This window comes from Porites lutea, chromosome 7 (assembly GCF_958299795.1).
Source record: "Porites lutea chromosome 7, jaPorLute2.1, whole genome shotgun sequence".
Classification (NCBI taxonomy): Eukaryota; Metazoa; Cnidaria; class Anthozoa; order Scleractinia; family Poritidae; genus Porites; species Porites lutea.
In genome coordinates, this window is record NC_133207.1 from 27,833,910 (window position 1) to 27,854,040 (window position 20,131).

Consider the following 20,131-nt stretch of genomic DNA (forward strand, 5'->3'; position numbering starts at 1 on the left):
GGTGACACCGGAAGGAGTAGTCCGAGTCCAGGGACTGGACAAAGTTAGCGTCCACGCAAATCTCCTTCTTCCGCGCAACGTCATCATTTGGAACTACAAGGATCTACGAGCGGTGTATGAAGAAATGGAACGCCAAGATGGTGCGCACTCCTCTTGGTATCTCGACAAATCGATCACCAAACTTCGTCTTCCGGCTTGTTTCAAGAGGCGCCAAGACGGTTCCTATGTCCATCGCCTGGTTCCTTGGCGCGGTACTCCTGCCGATGTCTTTGGTGCACTCGTGCATGCCAGACACGACGTGCCACCATGGGAAGGTATCGGCATGGCAGTCTTCAGGTCAACTTTATCTAAACAAGTTCCTGGGATTACGGGATACAACATAAAAACTGTTGCTAACGAATGTGACGTGAACTTAAACGAAGCCATAGAAGCCATTCGTCTCGCTTTGTCTAGGACACGGGAAACTGTTACGGTGGAATTAGCACCGGCCTCGCGGCCGCCTTTCGTCGCTGTACGAAGGCGTAAGGAGGGAAACTGGTGTGTCATTAAAGGAAACACACATGGCCATGCTACGATGTATTTCGTGATCGACAATCGAGCGCGCGCGTGGATTCACTGTCACAACGACAAATGCAAGACCAAGCGTTTAAAGGCCGCCACAAAACCGTACATCGACCTCTCGACGGCTCGCATTTGTGTGCAAGATTCGTGATCGCTCTTGGAAAGGTCTTGTATAATCTATTCTCTGCTCGTTTGTGGATAGCCATAGCAGTCGTCATCGTGGTCACGAATTTGTTAAAAATTCTTCTGTTGCACGTTGGATTGGTCATTGGTGATGTGGCAGAGTTCATCAACGAGATTGTGGCTGTTGTGTTTGAGGTTGTTAACGCCGTCGCCAACGAGGCATCAAAGGTAGGACACGGTTTCAAGGATTTTTTTACCGGCCACTTTAAACGACTCTCACACGAAGGAGACTACGCTACTCGAACTCACCTGACGGTACCCCCGATCCTGTATCAACTCGCTAGTCTCAGGGACCACATCGACGATACGAAGGAATCACCGGTCGGGCAAGCCTTGGCCGAACTGATCCGACTGCTTGCGCGCGTACGGGTATGTCCTAGTCTTGCTTACTTTCGGACTATATCCCTTTCGAGATGGATCATCAACGGTTTGGTCGATGCCTTTTTGCCGGGTTTGTGCGAAAACAAGGTATCGAGAGCCGTACAAGTGATGCTGTTTCTCTTCGATGGTCTTCCGAAACTTTTGGGTTGGATAGGTTCAACCGGCGTCCTGTTATGGCTCATTCTGATCGAGGGTTGGCCTTTGATAGAATGGGGTCTTCTGGTCTTATTTGAGGTCACCGTCTTTGCTTGGATCAAGGTTCGAGATTCACTTCGCTTTCTGGAAAATCCATCAGATAAACAGAACGGCTGGATTAGCTATAGCAAGCCTTTGAGATGAAATAAAGAAATGACCTTATAATTTTATTGTTTGGAACAGTTTGTGAAATAGATAAACATAATATATGTGATATATATATATATATTTCATCTATAGTGGTCAATAGTAAAACTAGAGCTTGATTATAACCGGACGGATAATTCAACCTCAGACTGAACTTGACATTTTATTACCAATAAAAAAGATAAGAGCCAAAAAATAAAAACGAAACTCCTTCTTTCAGGATCAGTTCCAGACGTTTCAGTTTAAGCAATCAACTTGTTATACAGAGTGGTAATGAGGCCATTTTTTCATTCCTAGCAGATATTGGTCATTGACCCGGTAAAACTGTATCATCTCTTCAAGATTCCTGCTGCCATCCACGACTATAACGGGAGCAGATACAGGAAATTTTCCTTGAATTAGCCACTCTTCGTGTCTTTCGTGTAAGGCGTAAAGAAGTTCCATGGGGAGACTTTTTTCTTCGGTTCGAGATCTTTTCTTAACCCTCTGCATGCATGTCTCAGGTGATGTCCTCAGGTAAATTATCAAATCCAGTTGAGGTTGCTGCATTTTTGTAATCCAGTCAAACCACTCATGGTACACTGAATGTTCTACGGAAGACATCATTCCACTTTTGTAAAGGTTGTGCCCAAAGCAATAGAATCCACTGTAAATACTTCTTTCGATCATTTTCACAGGCGTCACATGTGGCTGTTTGTAAATTTTCAGGAGGCTAAGAGCAGCATAAGACTGAAACAAATAGCTCCATCTTTGGCAGTTTGTGTAAAATAACTCCAAAAGGTTTTTGCCCCCAACATTTTGCCACTCGGCAACTGGTTCTTCCAATACCTCAACCATGGGATTTTCTCGAAAATGGTTCAGTAAAGTTGTTTTTCCACTTCCAATGTTACCTTCCACAGCAACCGTAATGTTTTTCTTTGGTGATTTGTCCGTCATCGCGCACTTCGTTTCCATGGGTTCAACCTAATTTATTCCAAGCATGTTAATAACAAAAGTTTTTGATGGAGCGACAGCCTTCCACTTTTATAGGTAAAAAAAAGCCAGTACAATACAGATGGCGACAATGAAAACTAAATTTTGGAGCAAGACCCGAATGGAAAAAAATGGCCTAAGTAAAATGGCTCTAAAATGTTGTTTTATTTCATTTTACCATATATATATATATATATAATATATAATTGTTGTGTATTATATTATATTATTACATATTTTACGTATTCTTTCATATTTCACAGAAACTGTTTGGTATGATATGCTTTTTTTTATTGATTTCTTTGGATAAATACAGGGGAACGCTTTATCTGTTATGTGGTACGTAGACTAATCAACTGATATAAGCTTGAAGCAAATAATAATGAAAAGCAAAAAATAAAGACTTGTTGACAGCTTTCTCTATAGATGCTTGCTTCAAGTCAGGCTGTCTCATATTCACCATCTTCATCCTGTTCATCGCATTCATCATCTGTCTCGGGTACAATACCATAGGCATTTCTCACGGCCAGCGCGTTTTTCTCGAAGTCTTCGAATGGGATGGTGTAACGACACAGAATAGAAGCTGTCGCTTCCTCAAAGGCGGTCTTACTTAGCAAACCGAGTAGCCACGTCTCCACTTCGTTCATGCAATCTTTATCTTCTGTCAATGCTCTAGACACCAAGTCGATGATTTCTCGATGGGTGGAATTATCGAAGAGCCAATCGGCTGACTCCCTCTTGACCGTGGTGCGACATCGCTTGTAATCCTTTCGTGATGTGTTGAGATCGGGCATGTAAATCTTCTTGGTTTCTGGATTCAGGAGGCATTTTGCTGGGTTGCATTCCATCCCCATTATCCTTCGAAACATGAAGGTTTTGATTATGGACGCCTTCAACGTCTTCCACACGGGCTCTAGTATCTCCAATTTTGTGACAGGAAACAACGATCGCTCCTGCTGGGTCAACGGGTGTTGTATCTCGGTGTCTTCCGGTATCCCCATCAACGTCTTTTCTACGTAGATCTTATCTTTGGTGGCATTGAGAAACAATTGCACCTGTGGTACCGCCTCTAGATCAGCCACCTTGCTTCCCAAACGACTCACCGCCAATACGCTCAATGCAGCAGAAGGGTTCATCGGTCCCTCGTAGCTCACCCCTTTCTTTAAATCCAAGACGCAGGATCGATTGTTGGCTGTTGCTGGCAAAACTGCCATGAGCTTCTCATCAAACGCCTCAGGCTGCACCACTTGCATCAACGTGTGCCATGGGGCCGTTTTTAGGCGCTTTATCACTCGTTCGTCTCTTTCTTCACTTTCTTCTTCTCCTTCTTCTCCCTCTCTTCTTTTGGGCATTTCAAAGAGTCGGGGTACATGGTCCGAGGACTGCATCTCCTCGCATGACTTGATCATTGCTTTTTGCTCTGCTGGTGTCTGCTTGGTCTCATGAGGACTTGGACCGTGACTGGCTTCAATAGGGTCGTACTTTTCGTGCACTTTGCTTTCCGAGCCAAGCAAGCATAGGACATCTTCATGAAAAAGCCTGTCTCCAGAGTCGCTGCAATTTCGTCCGCGATGGGTGGTCACGTCCACTGCAAAAGGTTCCATGGGTAGTCTTGTCGCTATCTCTTTCGACTTCAGGGTCTTTGATATCACATTTTCTAGAACGATGGGACTTGGCTCCTGGATCATCTTCCAGTAGTTCATCAGAGAGTAAACTCCCCAGAGTACCATCGACACCTCTTTCTCCTTCCAGTTGAGCGTGGTACATTTCCGCAATCTGTCAATGAGGCAGAGTCTCCGTGATAGGGTTCCATCGTCGTCTCGATGGGCTGCGTACTGCACTAGCTCTTGCCACACTAGCTCCAATCCCTCCTTGACATCTGGACTCTTCTTTTGGTCCACAAAAAGTACATGTTTGGCCACCAGTCTTACTTCTTCTTCCGTCAGAGTACTGTTGGCTTCCTGGAGAATTTTCCGAATTTCTTCAAGGGCAATAGCTTCTTTTTCGAACTCTGTCTGTTGCCTGTTTTCCCAATCTATCTTGTTCTCAATTGTTTCCATTGCGTAATTTCGCAGTGACAACTCCTTAAGTCGCAACAAATTTCGATCCACCTCAACCTTGCCTATCAACTCCATCACCTGCACTGCCACGTACTGGTCGCGATTCCACTTGCCCTGCTCCACAAACTCGACGACGCGATTTATCACGGAATTTGGTGCCGTTGCATGATCTTCCAAGAGACTCTCGACGAGAAGACGCGGGTTTTTCGTTACCAAAATCTTAACTCTGTCCAACCAGTAGAATCGCCTGGTTTCCTCTTTTACAATTGCTGCACATCTCAAGATCTTCCTTGCGAGAGACTTCATCTCGTCAGGTTCGTACCCGTCTAATTCGAGTAGCGTTCTAGCCGCCATGGTTGACATGCACTTGTAATTTGTTCATAACGTTTATATAACCGATGCCTCGCCTGAAGATAACGCTTCCAACCTCGATTTCCACATAGAGCCTTTTTTCATGAGATCATCGTCGGTAGTGTACTGCTCCAAGCCGATGAGGATTGTATCGTGGTTGAGGCTACACTTGGATAACAAGGTTGTATGGACCCTACTTTGCGCCTGTAGCTGCACTACTTCCGAGAGCATGGAACCTATCGAGTGCCCCAGACCGTTCACCTTGGCACAGACTGGGCACATGCTCACGTAGATCACATCGCGGCTGAGGCAATTTATTTTAGCGGTGAGTCGATACACACCAATCTGGTTGGTCCCGGGCGACATGAAAGGACAAGCGATACACTTCTCTCTGAGGCATGGCCACGATCCACCGACTGCCATTTCACTCGTTAAAGTGGTGATTGGCGATTCGTCGACGATGGCTGCAGATGGCTCCAACGGTCGCGCTTGGTCTGAAGTTGCATGACCTTCACCGAAGCCAAAATCCGTCCCTTCGATGTTGTGAGCCAACGTGGAGTTCGAAACATTGCTTAATTGACTCAAAAACTGTTCCAAGTTAAACTCTGAGCCTTGGTCCTCCGTGGCGTTGATATCTGCCCCCTGAAAAATTTCACTGAGTAGTTCGTTGACGTCACCGATGTCCACGGGGTTCGGTGCGACGGACGTCATTGCAACACCAATCGTTGGAGTTTCTTCCAGCACTCGTTCGACCTCTTCTGTTGCATGATATGAATAGTCCGATGCATGCATCATGGTATCATACAGAGTGAGCTCGTGTTCGGGATCTGGCATGACAGGCGAGGGTGGGATCATGGCAATAGGCGATGCCTCACATCCAGACTCTGCCTGGAATAGCGCTCCGAGATAAGCTACTCCCGTGCGCGTAACATCCACGGCTCTCGGTACAGTTTCTCTGCTATCCTCGACACTCTCTTGTCCTTTCTTGTGGTCTTCCAAGGTGGGGTCTTCAGACTCAATTGTCGGCTGAGACTGTGAAATATCGGTCAGCATCGGTCTCGGGGATTGCTGTGCAGAATCTATCGGCACCAATCCGCCGATCGACTGTTCCATGCGCACGATGCACTTCGAGATGCTCTCCATGGAAGGAAAGAATGCCTTGTCGCGTGGATATTTGGTGCAACACAACGGGCACTCGTCAAAGTTTGGGACTTCCACTTTTTGGTTTGTCTTTGACGCTCTGGCATGAGCCCGAATGAACCGACGCTCGTCCTGCATTTGCTTGCAGTGTTGATGCCAAAAGTGAAACGACGGATAGTTGGGTTGGGAAATGATTTTGTTGACTATCTCTTGGCGCAATTGCTCTCGGCGCGTCTCGCGTTCGGTCAGGTCGGTCACGTCCCTTAACGCTTGATCGACCAGTGTGTCCAACGACGTTACACCGGAAAGGCAACACCACCCTTGAGACGGAATGGTACCTAGTAGCTCAGTGCATATACAGCACCTTGCCAGACGCAGCCACTGATGTTTCTCTTCATCCTTGTATTCTGCAAACGTGACCTTGCGTTCCCGAAACCACGTGCACATACTGTGCGGGTCGGTCACGGCGTTGGCATTCCCTTCAAGAAGACGGCGCACCCAATCTTTTGAGTTGATCTCATCCGAGTCCTTGATGCGTACAAGAGTCGTATCGCGCTTGAGTACTGCCGATGAGACTTGTTCGATCAAGGCTTTGGTTTCTTCCACTCGCAGTCTGGAAAACTGCGAGTTGGAATCTTCGGGCAACACAGATATCGCGGATGTCTCGCAAATCCTGGGTTTTCGAATGCGAGCGGCCACCTCTTCGACCGTGGGTAGCTGATCCAGTGGGGCATACGTCTTTTCTGGGGCCGTGTCAACGTGTTTCGTCGTGTAAGACGGATCTTCGATCTTGTGATATCGACGCAATAGTGCAGCATTCCAAAAGCCTGCGAGGTTGGCGTTGAGCGTTGCTACAAGGGATGAGACCACTTTCCAGTGGCCATTTCGACCTCTCTCGACTTTTTCCATCAGGACTATCTTCAGGGCATCACAGACAATTTGCAATCCAGCCTTCGAGAGCCTGAAACGTGGCTGTAGCAGATGACAAAGACCCGTTGCTAACAATAGACAAAGCAGCTTGTCGTCATTCTTTATTTTCTCGTGCATGCGATCGATCAGCGAGATGCACGAAGTTAGAATGGGCATGAGTACGCCGGTAGGATACATGATGACACGCGGGTCCGTCAGGACGAGTACCGATACTCTTTCGCGAAAAGGATCCCTGAGAGTTCGAATCTGTCCAGGCTTAAGTGCATCTTTCATTTTCATCCTTGTGACTTGCTCTCGGAGTCGAGGATCAAATGCAAGATTCAAGATTCGCTTGCATACATCTTGGGCTCCAATTATCTCTGATTTATCAAGTTGACAAACCTTGAAGATGCGTTTTAGCTCAATTTTAAGTATGCTCTCTAAACATTTGGGGACGATGGGTTCGATGAACCGTTTCTTCTCAAGCATGGCCGCGTCACCAGCTCTTACAACCAGGGCCCTTTCACTTGTAACCCCTTGTTCCTTTGACCTTGGTCTCTTTAGAGGATTGCTAACGTATGTTGTTACTGTAGTCGTTGTAGCTTCTTCCTTCGCTTTCTCGTCTTTTTGAGGACCAGATGATCGATGTTCGGTTTCTTCTGGATCGTTTTCCTCTTTTTCGATATCTTCCGTTTCCTCGACCATTTCGGAATCTCCGTCTCCGTCTCCGTCTCCGTCGTCATCGTCCCATCCTTTTGCTGCAATCAGCGGTGTGGCCGCTGGTATCACGTTGCTTGCACCAAAGTCTTGATCGTGTTTAGAAACGACGCGCTGAAACGACGCTTTGCGATTAGTTGCGATCAAAGCTCCGTTTGCGTCTTGAATAGATTCCGCAAGACGACTCCGTTCGATCAGGTTCTGTGTCAGCATGCCGATGATGTTCGACTTGCCGACGCAGATACCACCACCGGGAACTCCGGCCGGAGTCGCACCCGGATCGATCCCGCCCAGCTGTTTGACTTGTTCTTTGTACTTCCTGGCACCTTCGCCCACTGTCCTGTTCAACCACGACAGCTGATCTTTGGCTGTGACAAATTCTTTGTACATGTTGTTTGTGATGTACTCCTTGCGGATTCTGGCTCGGTGCCATGCATCCTGAAATTTCATTAGAACAGCTGGAGATATTATAAATTTCATCACTTCGGTGATTTCGCGATTCAGAGCATTGAACAACTGCTGTTTCCTCAATTTCTCAACCTTTGTCTTAGCATTGTCTGCCAAACGGTTCAACGACTCCATATGCTGAATGGCCTCGTCGCGATCCTTTTCGAGTCGACCTAAGAGTCTGGTATTTTGCGTGAGAGCCTCGGACATCTTAAGCAAATCTTCGTGCAGCGTTGGACGAAGCCGCAACTTTTCAGGGTCTTTCTCGTCCAACCTCAGCTTGCGCAGCAGCTCAAATTCGTTGACGGGACGCATTCTTTTGCCAAATGCCGTCTCCTCTAACATCGAGTCCAACTGAGCGATCTTGGCGTACGTATCGCTTGGAATCCCATCGCCCTGATGTACCGCTTTTACGTGATCGGTGGCGTCTTGTTGATCACAGAACCGATGGGGGCAGTAGTAAAATCTCTCCCCTTCCTTATGTGCCAGGACAAAAGTGCATTGGAAAGGAAAGCCGGCCATTGTTACCGTCGTGCTTCCTTTCATGTCGTCGCTGGTGTCGTAACCCGTCAGTCGCTCTAACTCTGATAGAGACTTGGCCCATGACGGTTTGGATTCGCCACTCGAGTCTTCTTGCAAGTCGAAGTCGCTCAGTACAGGAGGGGCAAAGGTCTGATGCTCATCTCGTTCACCGGCTCGCGTGGTATTGAGAAAGAACACGAGACAGTTCGATGGTCTTAAAGCGGTCGCATGTCTTAGGTTGTACAACATGCCGCGTTCTTTGCTACCGTCGCGTTGTCCGTCGACCTGTAACAAAACCCTCGTCAAGCGTTCCAGCAACTGCGTGACCTGAATCATCCCGTGGTTTTGCCGAACCAAGGTCTGCGCTTGTCTGACGAGCTTGGGTATCTCCCTTATGATGGACCCTTCGTCACTCCTGCCAGCAAATCGCTGGATGGGGTGCACGTTCTTGTCGCCATACACCCGACTGGCTTCATGTAATCTACTTGCCAGTATATGGCCGAGGGGGGTCTTGGGCGAAAATACCCCGAAATTTTTCAGTGCTTTATGAACGCTTCCCTCGAGCCATTGTATCATGCTCTTACGGCACAGGTACAATCCCAAGATGTTGGGATCGCTCGTTTTCGCAACGTCTATTGCATCCAGGCCTTCCCCCAGTACGTTCATGATGGGATCATTCTTTTCCTTGAATTGCAGCATCAGTTGAGCGGACTTTTTACGTTGGGTGTCCAACCGAGAGAGTCCAGCATAGCTTTGGTGCACTGCCACGTAACGGAACCGTTCGCTCACGGAGAATTGTTGTAATATACCCATAAGCTTCTCTTCGGTCGTTTTCCAGCCCTTTGTTACATCCTGCACGCGAATTTCCGCTATCCAGTTTCCGATAGTGAATGGCAAGAGGTGTAACCCCAGGCCGTGATGTCCTTTCGTCTCGTCCTCGTAGGAGCACAGGTTGGCGAGACACGCTGTAAGCGTTTTCAACTCCACAACCACCAGTTGTGTATTCTTCGGTGTCGAAGGTTTTGCCAGAGATTTGGCATTCGCGTCGATCCTCCGCGCCGTTTCTCTAAGTATGGATGACAAGGGCTGCATCGGTAACACTCTGCCGTGTTCGTTTCGCAACACCAAGGCCGTGGTAGAAACGTTGCGATCCAGTGGACATATCGCGACCACGTTATCGTCCAATTGCTCGCGTTGGATGTTTCCGCGAGAAGCCTCTCGGCACCATTGTTTGTATCGTTTCTCCAATTGATTGTGAGCCATTTCCGACGTCGCTCTGTTACGGTTATCTGACAGTAAATAAGATGGAAGATCTGCCGTACGATCCGAGTAGGTGCTTGACTTTCTGGTTCCGGTTGGTTCATTCGCCCCATCTGCAATGGCCCTTTTCGGCTGGGGTACGGGTAGAAAGAGTAGATTCGCCCCCTCGACGTGATGGTGGAACTTTGACATTCCCTCAAGAGATGATTTGGCCGGCCGTGCCCATCAAAGAAGGTGACAATATATTCCAGGTCAAGGCGGCCGTTCCGGTTCCTATCAATTCGCACGACCAAGTACTCTTCGTGACCCTACGAGACGTACTCGACCGAGTCGTTGCCCGGGTTCACGTCACGTACGACGAGGCCAGAACATTGCGTCACGTTGGTTTCACTGAGTGGTACCCGGCGGAACCAGCGCCACTGCCGGAATATGAAACGGACCAAGACGACATGCGGAACAAGGTGACCTTCAAAGAATTGGCAAAAAACGAGAGAACCACTTTTCGTCTGGTCCACTTTCTTGACCATGGCGACCTCTACGGTCTACCGCTTGATCCTGCTTCGAGTTTACACCCATCGATGCGTTTGATGTCGAGTGACGTGGACATCGAATGTCTTGCATGGGCTTCGGCCATCGCCCCCGAAGACCCAGGCAGGTTACTACTGGCGGGCGCGTTTCGCTTGCCCGTGCAGGCGATTCTTTTTGACACTGACGAGAACACATCGCAGGCAGCCCAAAAAACGATACAAGACGTGAACAGAGGAAAGTATTTGGCAAGCATTTTGCTCGATACCACTCGTTCTTCAGAACACGATAAGTTGTTCGTGGCCTGCGAGTACGCTTCCGGTAACATGAGCGCTATCGAGGTGCCATCCCTGGCAGATGATGACGACTATACGCGAATGACATTCCCAGATGGCGCCGAATCCATCCATCGCACTGTTGTCGACAAAGTTGGAGCACGCATAGCAGTGCTTAGACGTCTTGACCTCCCTGGATGCCATCCAGCAATCATAATTACGTTGGTGTCGGGGAGACGTTTTCTAGAGGCAGGGCTCGTGATACTGCCCTGGAAAGTCGTGATCCTTTCCGATCGGCGATCTTCGGAAATCTTGTCTGTTGCGTGGAGAATGCCGTTGGGCGAGGACAGAACTAAACTGGAGATTTGTACTCGATGGCGTTCCCTGTGGAAACTTACACACGTATCCAGTCATTCGGAAACTTGGACGCTTCATTCTCCTTCCCTTACGACACCTCCTCATGTCTACCTTTGTGATAAGGGTCGATGGTCAGATGTCTTCCTTCCAGCGATACTCGCAACCACTCCACGCCGACTGATCCCTCGATTTTGTGAAAATGCCATTAACCGTATCGCAGAGATCGTATCCAACCGTCGAGCACGAGGTGAAACGGGAGGTTACGTTCCCCTAGGGCACGATTATATTACCAGCCATCGAGTCGCAAAACCCGTGCCGATTCAGCGAGGTTTTGTCGATGCAGTCACCCCTGGACTATCGGCCGCACAACAATGTCGAAGTCATCAATGGAGATACGCTGCCTTCTGGTGAAGATCGAGGGCGATCGTTGTTTTACCACCCCGAGTTCGAACTGCCCGTGCCAACCCGAAAGAATCTTTGCGAACTGTATAACGATTCAACGATCAAGTTGGCGGGCACCGAGTATCCTGTGCTTGCGTACGCAGAACTAAACGACCCACAACAGGTTATACCTCTCACTGAGGTCTTGGGTCGTTTCTCGGTTGCAGACGCGAATAGTTGCATTTCCTTGGGAAATCGTCGCTTTGAATACGACGGACAACGGTTTGACTCGCCTTATTGCGACCTGTTCTTTCGAAGCTGGACCAGAGCGGTAAGAGTGTTCAACGACTTAATTCACTACAAAAGGAATCCCTGTCTCGAGGAAATGCAGCTGGAACTACAACGACTCTCCCGAGCCTTTGATGTGGCCTTTCACGGTCTCTTAGGTGTCGGGTTCGCTTGGCACGTGGACCTCACGCAACCAATTTCTAAAGAATCTTTACCATCGTGGACGGAGATATACGGGGGCTGTAACGTAATTCCGTTCTTCCCGGCGTCTAGGCCCGCGTATAACGGGGGAGCCGTGTATGCATTGCTGAGCATGTTGGTACTCGAGATTCGTTTTCAAGAGATGGAGAAACGAGTAGGAGAACTGTTGCTGTCGGATACCAAATACGATCGCATAGTAGCATTGGGTCCAGAGATCGAGCAGATGCAGGATGCCATTCGAAAGGCCCCATCTACTGCTTTGGTACTACATCCCTTCAATCCGATGCGCCATTATGCGACCTCATTCGATTTATTCGTTGACCATCGATACAACCTAGAATGTAGGGAATCGCTTCTATGGATTCAGGGCGTTCTTGCCCTGGCCAAGACCGCCACTGTTGTGGATGTCGAGACCGAAAGATTGGTCGAACTAATGCGATCTATTATACAGACTCTGACGTACGTACTAAGTGACCAAAGTGTATTAGAATTTGTGTACAAAACTGGACAAGTGTACCAGCCTGTACCGATTGTCAGGAGAGAGAGACAACGGTTTCCTTCGGTAACCAACTCATGCTGCGACCAAGGACACGTTTACGAGGATGAACTCCCTTCTGCTACCACCATAAACGCAATGCGTGCAACTTGCCTTAGAGTGCTAGGGTGCAACGTTGACTGGAAATCCGTAGAGGTGATGCCTTTACCAGAGGATTGGGTCCCGTCTCACGTGGTAGAACTGGACGAGTCAAATGAGGACGATACGTGTGGCGAATCTACAGAGCACTGCTCTCTCGCAAAAACAATGATTCGCTTATTTTGTATTTACCGTTAAGATCTACCTTTAAATCATTAAATGGTGTAATTAAAATTGCATATAGCATTTATGACGTTCATGGGTGGTTGCTTAATTTTCACGTCATTGTAACATAAGTGATGTCATGTGAGCGGTGCCACGACATCGCTTTCGTAATAGAATTGTGCAAATTTTAACGTAACGAGACGATTTTATCACGTCTCGTTTCTATAAAAGCCAGACACGCTTCATCCAAGATCATAACCTTCTCGTGCATCATGTCTTATATGAAAAAAAGACCAAACGATCTCCCACGTCATCGGCCCTCGCCCGACATTCACAAAAATCGAAGAACTGCCTTGCGTCTCGTCTCAGACCTAATCTATTCGTCTCTGCATGATTCAGATAACAAGACGGAAGAGACTGCTCTCAATCTCAGTAAAGCATGGTCAATCAAAGAACCTCCACATTTGCCTTCGGATGATCAGGCAATGTCCTCTTTGATCGCAAAAGAAGCTCAAGACGGAGAATACGTTTATGGTGACTTGAATAGCATGGTGAACTTCCATTGCCCCCTTTTGATGAAGTACAGTTTTCCGCCCAATAGCTTTAAAGACATTCAGCAGGCTTGGGTGCAATTTAATAGCAACGTTAGAGCGCTAGGACCTACAGCGTGGGGCCAGTGCCGACAGAGCCTAGCCGCACAAGCGAATCTCCATGTCGTCAAAATCCTGGAATTTTTGGACGGAGTGAGTGAATGCCTAGATCAGACGCTTTCGCAAGACATAACACTGGTCATTACCTCGCTGGATCAAACCATAACGAGAAAAACTCCCGGGAGGACCGAGCGGTACCGCAAAGTGAATATAGAGCGCCGTAATAACGCGATGGAAATGAATAGGTGCCTTAGCTTGATGCATTTGTTTTATTTATTTTACAAGATAGGGAAATGGGACGGACTCGATATTGTGACGCAGTTTTTTGAAGAAAATATCGGTGACCTCGATGCCTTTGAACGTCATTGTTGCGTTCTAGATGTTGAAGCTATAACTTTGCGTCAAGTCGAATACGACCTCGAGAATGATCCCCATCAATTAATCTTCCTTGTGGAAGAGCCTGGGTCGCAGACAAAGACAGCGGGCCAAGAGAGGCAAGACGAAAATGAAGATGCTTGGTGGCAGTGGGTGCGCAAATGGGTGAGAGAATTTCAATGGGTTCAGCTTGAATGCGGAACGATGGCGATGGTTCAAATCCAAAGGATCGTGAATCGAATAAAGGCCAAGGATCGAAGATTCTCAGATGCGTGGAAACATTGTTCAATTTGGGAATGAATATCTATCTATAAATAAAGTTTTTGAATTTATGAGATGTGGTCTGTTGACAGGTTTTCTTTTTTTTTTTTTCAGGCAAGGGGGGGGGGGGGAGGAAGCTTAAAAAGCCACTCTAATATTGCCAAATTTTGCCTTTGTATGTATGACAACTAGTGTCCTCGAATGCCTAGGAATGGGGTCAGCGTTTTATTGAGTCACGTTCCCAAAGTGGTTTGTTGATCACTATTGTTCTCATGGTGCGCCTCACGTAAAATGGGCACTGATTTAAGGCACAGAGTTGCACTTTCATCCATTAAACTATATATCGGCGAACCAGACGGTTTTCCCGTGGCCGTTGGAGAGTGAGTTTATCTATCATAGCATTAAAACATTGTTGTCGTGGTCATTCCACGATGTTTCACACGATCTCACAAGATCATAACTGATAAAAGTCCCAGCAAAAATTTAATACTAGATGGTAAACGTGTACAGGCTCAGGCATTGCTAGTTACTAGAACGCATTAGTGAACCTTTACTGTATCAACACTATAAATTACATACTCAAATTGTCAGATAATCATTTCTTTAGTCTTAAAACAAAAACGAATACAACCTAGGTAAACTTCAACAGTCAAAGTCTTCCCCTATCTATCGGGGCTGTGCTTATCGAAGGCGCTTATTGTTCCAAACAAAACACTTGCTATTTATTGAGTCTACGATCTCATCGAAATCAAAAAAATGCCCAGTCATTTCCCACGTGCAAAGCCTAGCCAAATATGACTCAGTACAGAATGGTGGCACCTCCTGGCCTTGCGGTCGGCGCCTTAAAGTACAAGACTGGCTCAACTGAAACGATAAAGTTACTTCCACAATGTTGTCCAAACAGAATCGTCTAAATGTTTCCTCTTTAAACTTAGTGTCACTAGTCAATCCAGCCCAAACGCGAACCATCTTTTTAATGCTTTTCATGAGTTCTTCTCTAAAAGCCCCTATTCTTTTTGCCTGGGTAGAACATGGAAATTCAAACATTTCTATACTGCCATCTCGACGCATGGCCCAACCAGTGCCACCATCGATTCTCATCCAATGTTTGCAAAGCTTGGTCTGGGTGTTGATATGCTTCTCAAACATAGCATACCACACATCTAGGACTTTATTAGCATCCCTTGCCGTCATAACACTGTCGCGACCCGTCACCCTCGGGAGCAAGGTTGGGATAACTTTTCTGAGTCCCACAACCTCGTTAGAACGTTCTTTTCTACAGACAAAACATTTAAGAGCCTCGAGGTCCTTCGCAGCCTCGTTTCGTTTTTCCATATTCTTACATTCGGCAGGCACACGATAATACAATCGAAGGCAAGAAAGGTGACCAAATTGGCGACAACATTCAGCCTGAAGCAATGGATCCTGTTTATCCTTTTCCTCCTCTAAGCAAAAGACACAAGTCGACTCAATCTTTTGCTCTTCCTGTTTGAACCTTTTATACGGAATCGGGTCCTCATCGTTGTCCTCTTCGTCTGAACTGTCAATGATTAGTATAACTTCACACGGCTCTTTGACAACTGGCAAGGGTTCCCAGATCAAACCATTGGTTTCGCTACCACAGGATGGACAATTGGTCAGGTCTCTGTTCAGAATACAATCGTGATGCATGAAAATAGAGCAACAATTTCGTCGGTAGGCGCGCTGGTCGAATCGATCGCCAGCAGACAAAATACTGCGACAACTGAAGCATCGGCGGTCTTCCATGCTTTCAAACAAAAAATTCTACCCAAACTAACCGATCGCTCGCTTTTGTAGGCCAGTGCAGAAAAGTGCAACCAGGCCTTTTAATGACGTTAACACCACACCCAATGACGTACGAGAACCTCTAAACTTTGTAAATACCGCGCCCTATGACGTAGAGCCAAACCTCAGATGTTATCAATATCAGCCTACTCGGGTCAATACAACGTATTATGACGTAAAAACAAACGTCATCCGCGTCATAGCCAATGATGTTTCTTTGAGAGGATATAAAAAAATCTACCATTCTTCCGATCAGTACCCCGAAAATGGAGTGGATGTGCAGAGTGTGCCTCGAGCCGTGCCAGTCAAATGATGCAATGCGCCGCCGTTGCTGTGAGAGGGGAATTGTGCACCTGGCCTGTATCGAGGATAGTCACCTTCAACGTTGTCCTGGTTGCGACAAGGATCCGATGGAAGGTTTATTGAATAAATTGGAACCGTGTACACTACAGCCTTTGGACGCATCTGTGAAACCGTGTGTCCTGCGTCAAGCGATGTTGCCCACTGGCTTTTCATGCGGACAAGTCGATGAAGGACAATTCCCGGTCCCGACAACGGTAGAAATCTTGGACATATGGCAGAGTATGATTACTCGGGAAATACATGAAGCGGCCAAGGATTGGACCGAGCAAATCGAAGTGACTAATTTGAGTGTCGGTATCACCTTACTAAATGGAAGGCATGATTGGTGTCTGAAAGGCTTGAAAGATGCTCTAAAGAAAGCCCAGGACGTGGAATCTCGGGTTTTTGACAGCCTGGAGCGATGGACACGGAGACGTTTGGGTGTTGACCTCGATCAGATCGTGGAATTTACCATCGTCTTCAGGTGTCGCCAATGGACCCGTCACTACATAGTGGGCAGTGATCCCGATAAACCTTTTGACTTGTTTCCGTTGGTACAGAACTTGGGGGTGTGGAATTGCGTCATATCTTTATGCGGGTTCAATATGCCTTTCGACGGACGACCGTTAGCGAGGCGCATTACATACAAGGAGAGAAAACGTACAGAATAAGAAACAAACGTTTACTGTTGTACATGTTTATTGTTTTTTAACGATTAAATGATCTTGTGTCACTTGTTATTTTGTCTCCTTTTTGCTGTTGGCCTTGGATACTCCATTGCACTTCTTGGCGGGTTTGTCACCTTCCTTGAGCTTAACCTCTTCTTTTTCATCCTCTTCGACCCTATCTGCCCAGGAATCAGTCTTGGGTTTTTGCGGTACCTCTTTCAGAGCGTCGTGGACAAATAGTGCCCATCGCATGGCCAGCGTTGCCTGACAGGGACGATCATAATCGTGCGGTAACTGACATGTGAACTCGGGGGCAATCTCTGTCAAATGTTTGTCGTAGGGGTCGAAGTCTTTGCCCTTCAATGCGGTCTTTATAGGGATGGACGGAATCTCTAACAACTTTAAGAGCTCCCTCAATTCTTCTTGAACGTGAAAAACCGTCACCCGCTTCCCAGTCTTCTGGCAATGTTCTTTCCAAGCTTCCTTCACCACTGAGTAGGTCTCGTACTGCTCGATGTTCTTTCTTTTCTCGCTTATGTTGGGCAAATACTTCAATCCGTGCACGGTCCTGCGAGCGTCTTGTTCCTTATCCCTATCATCATTGCTTAGCTCCAAAAACGAGTGAGGTGTGTTGATTCGCCACACGCGAACTCTCTTTTCCTTGATCTTTGAGTAGGGGTGACGAGAGTAGGCAATCTCTCGATATATGGGCGTTCCTCTCGGTGAAGACATGACTGCGGCGGTCATTACCGCAAAGGGAGTATTCTTCGTCATCCCCTCCATGGTGTTGCGATACCGTCGATGTCGATGACCACTTAACCCTTGCTTGCTAACTTTATCGGTGCACTGAAAGGGCGAAAATTCGAGATTCGTGGAACGTACCACGAGCTATACCCCGCCGAGAGTGACCGTCAGTGGTCGCATCAGACAGACAGTTAAAGGGGAAAATTGATATCATAGCAGATGCGTGTATTCTCTTGATATCATTAAACAACTCGATGGAATAAGAGTGGGGCAGCCACCATGGCCAACCAGCAGATCCTTCTAAACGAGGAAGAGGCAGTGCTTAGAAACCCCAGAAAGAGAAAGTACCTTGACCGGCTTAATCAAGGATCTCATCGACCTATCCCGAAGAAAGCCAATACCATCCTGGTGAGCCCCATATTTTTGCAGAAGAAAACTTTAAGGGCCGATGGCTTCCAAAACTTAGAAGTGGGATCGAGGACAGTCGTAATTTCGCAAACAATTCGCGACAAGTCATGGACCGAGGCAATCGAGCTCTGGTTAGAAGAAAATACTTTCAGAGAGCTTACGCGCGCTACCATCCCGCTTGGGTCGAGTTGGAATAACGTACGTGCATTCGTGGTCATTTTGCGCGGCTGTAAAGGCATTTCGCAAAGGCAAGATTGGCAGGATTTTGTCCAAAAAACGGTGGAAGTTTGTAATGCAATCACCAACGGAAAGAAGCTTCAAGCTCAGTATATGAGACGTTTCAAGTCCCTGATTTTGCATGAACACGAGCAGCTCGAATTCGTAAGACTTGCATTGGAAAGAAACAAGCTCTTGAAGAAAAACCTACTAGATTCTGAAAATGATATGTTGATCGTTTTCAGTTCAGGCGATTGTCACCCCTTCAATCGTGCCATTAAATATCTGATGGGCGAAAATTCGCCCATCTCACCGGACGAAGAGGATGCCTCCGAAGAAGAGGACGCAGACGAAGATGAGGATCAAGAATAACAGACACCAGACAAGTGCCAATAAAAACATTACATGTACTCGAGCCTCCTAATCTCTCGTTACCCTACAGTTAAGCAAAAAGGCTAAGTGTCATTTACCTAATTTAGCCACGAATGAAAACAGTGGAACGTTTCCAATTAAAGTCTCTCTACGGTTTAGTACCTTACCGTTTCAAAAAACAATAAATAAAAACTAACAATTTCAAATAGTTTTATTTGCAAGTGGAACAATATATCGAGCGACCTTTCCTTCAAAGGTCGGCGATACCATGGACCGAACAGACCACGATTGTTTTTATTGTCTTGACAAAGGCGGTGACGAAACCGCTAAAATGCCTTGTTGCGGGAACATATTTCACCAGAAATGTCACAAGCACTGGGTCGCAGATCATTATTACTGCGGATATTGTCGACAACGAGTCAGCGCACTCCAGCCCATGACCGTGCTATCTCTCGAGCGGCTCAGAACGGCCTCGCATCTCCTCGACAATGTTGGCGTTGATTCTCAAACGGCTACGATAATTGGTGCCGGGGAGCTAGTGGACGATCAAGAGCTAATACGCGAACTCCAAGTGCACTTAGGTCATTGTGTTATCGACATCGAAAGGGCAGGCTCACACGGCACAGGTTACGAACCTGGACGACTCGTCAAGGTTACGTACAAGACTCAGTATTTTAGTTATCCGGTAACCGTCGATCCCGGTCATAACAGCTTAAGGTCATGAGATAACTAACAGCGATGGAAACGAACGTTCAACGGGAGCCCTACATTGAACGCTACAAAAGTAGGCATCATATGGACAGTGTCAATGATGCAATTCTCTACATTTCTACAACGTCATCTAGAAGTTTGGAATGGTCTCTATCAAATACTCCTAAAAACGTTCAACCTAATAAAATCCTACCTTGAGGTCATCATCAGCTAAAGCTCAATCGTATTGCCAGGACTCCATTGAAGGTGCTGTCTTGGACTGTCCAGTGGCCTAAATTCTCATGGCAACCGCCCCTGGTCAACAACCATTCCAAACCACCCAGGGAAAAAAAAGGCTCATGGGCCAAAGTGCAAGCCGCCATCCAGACTAGCCCGCTCATTTGATCGTGTCTTACTGACCTCCTTTTAAGGAGGACTGCGCAAACTGAGGGTTCTCGGCGAACCATATAAGTGCGAGATATTGAAAAAGGGACAACAAAGTTCTACCTCTTAGAGAAAATCTTATCTTATCCCTTCCCACCCAACACCTAAGAGAAACTATCGATGCTCATAGGCCAAAGGCAAGACGCCATCCAGACTAGCCCGCTCATTTGATCGTGTCTTACCGACCTCCAGTTAAGGAGGACTGCACGAAATGAGGGTTTCTCGCAGCCCTATCCGAGAAGGTGTCCCCAAGGGACTTGCCTTGCAGAGATGCCAGTCTTTCTTCGGCCGCCTCGTTCTCCTTTGCCAGAGCGGAGATTAAAAAAGGGACAAAAAGGTTCTACCTCTTAGGGAAAATCTTATCTTATCCCTTCCCACCCAACACCTAAGAGAAACTATCGATGCTCATACGCCAAAGGTAAGACGCCATCCAGACTAGCCCGCTCATTTGATCGTGTCTTACCGACCTCCACTGAAGGAGGAC

At 47.2% G+C, this 20,131-nt stretch overlaps 2 protein-coding genes across 2 annotated transcripts in view; both read right to left on the reverse strand.

The window, feature by feature from the left end:
* LOC140944712 (lactadherin-like) overlaps positions 1-20,131 on the reverse strand; it is a 228,011-nt gene that overhangs the window by 122,042 nt on the left and 85,838 nt on the right. The window lies entirely within an intron of this gene.
* On the reverse strand, positions 1,726-2,448 carry LOC140944719 (thymidine kinase 2, mitochondrial-like). The gene is given in 1 exon segment (XM_073393838.1): positions 1,726-2,448. A coding segment is annotated over 1 exon segment (723 nt).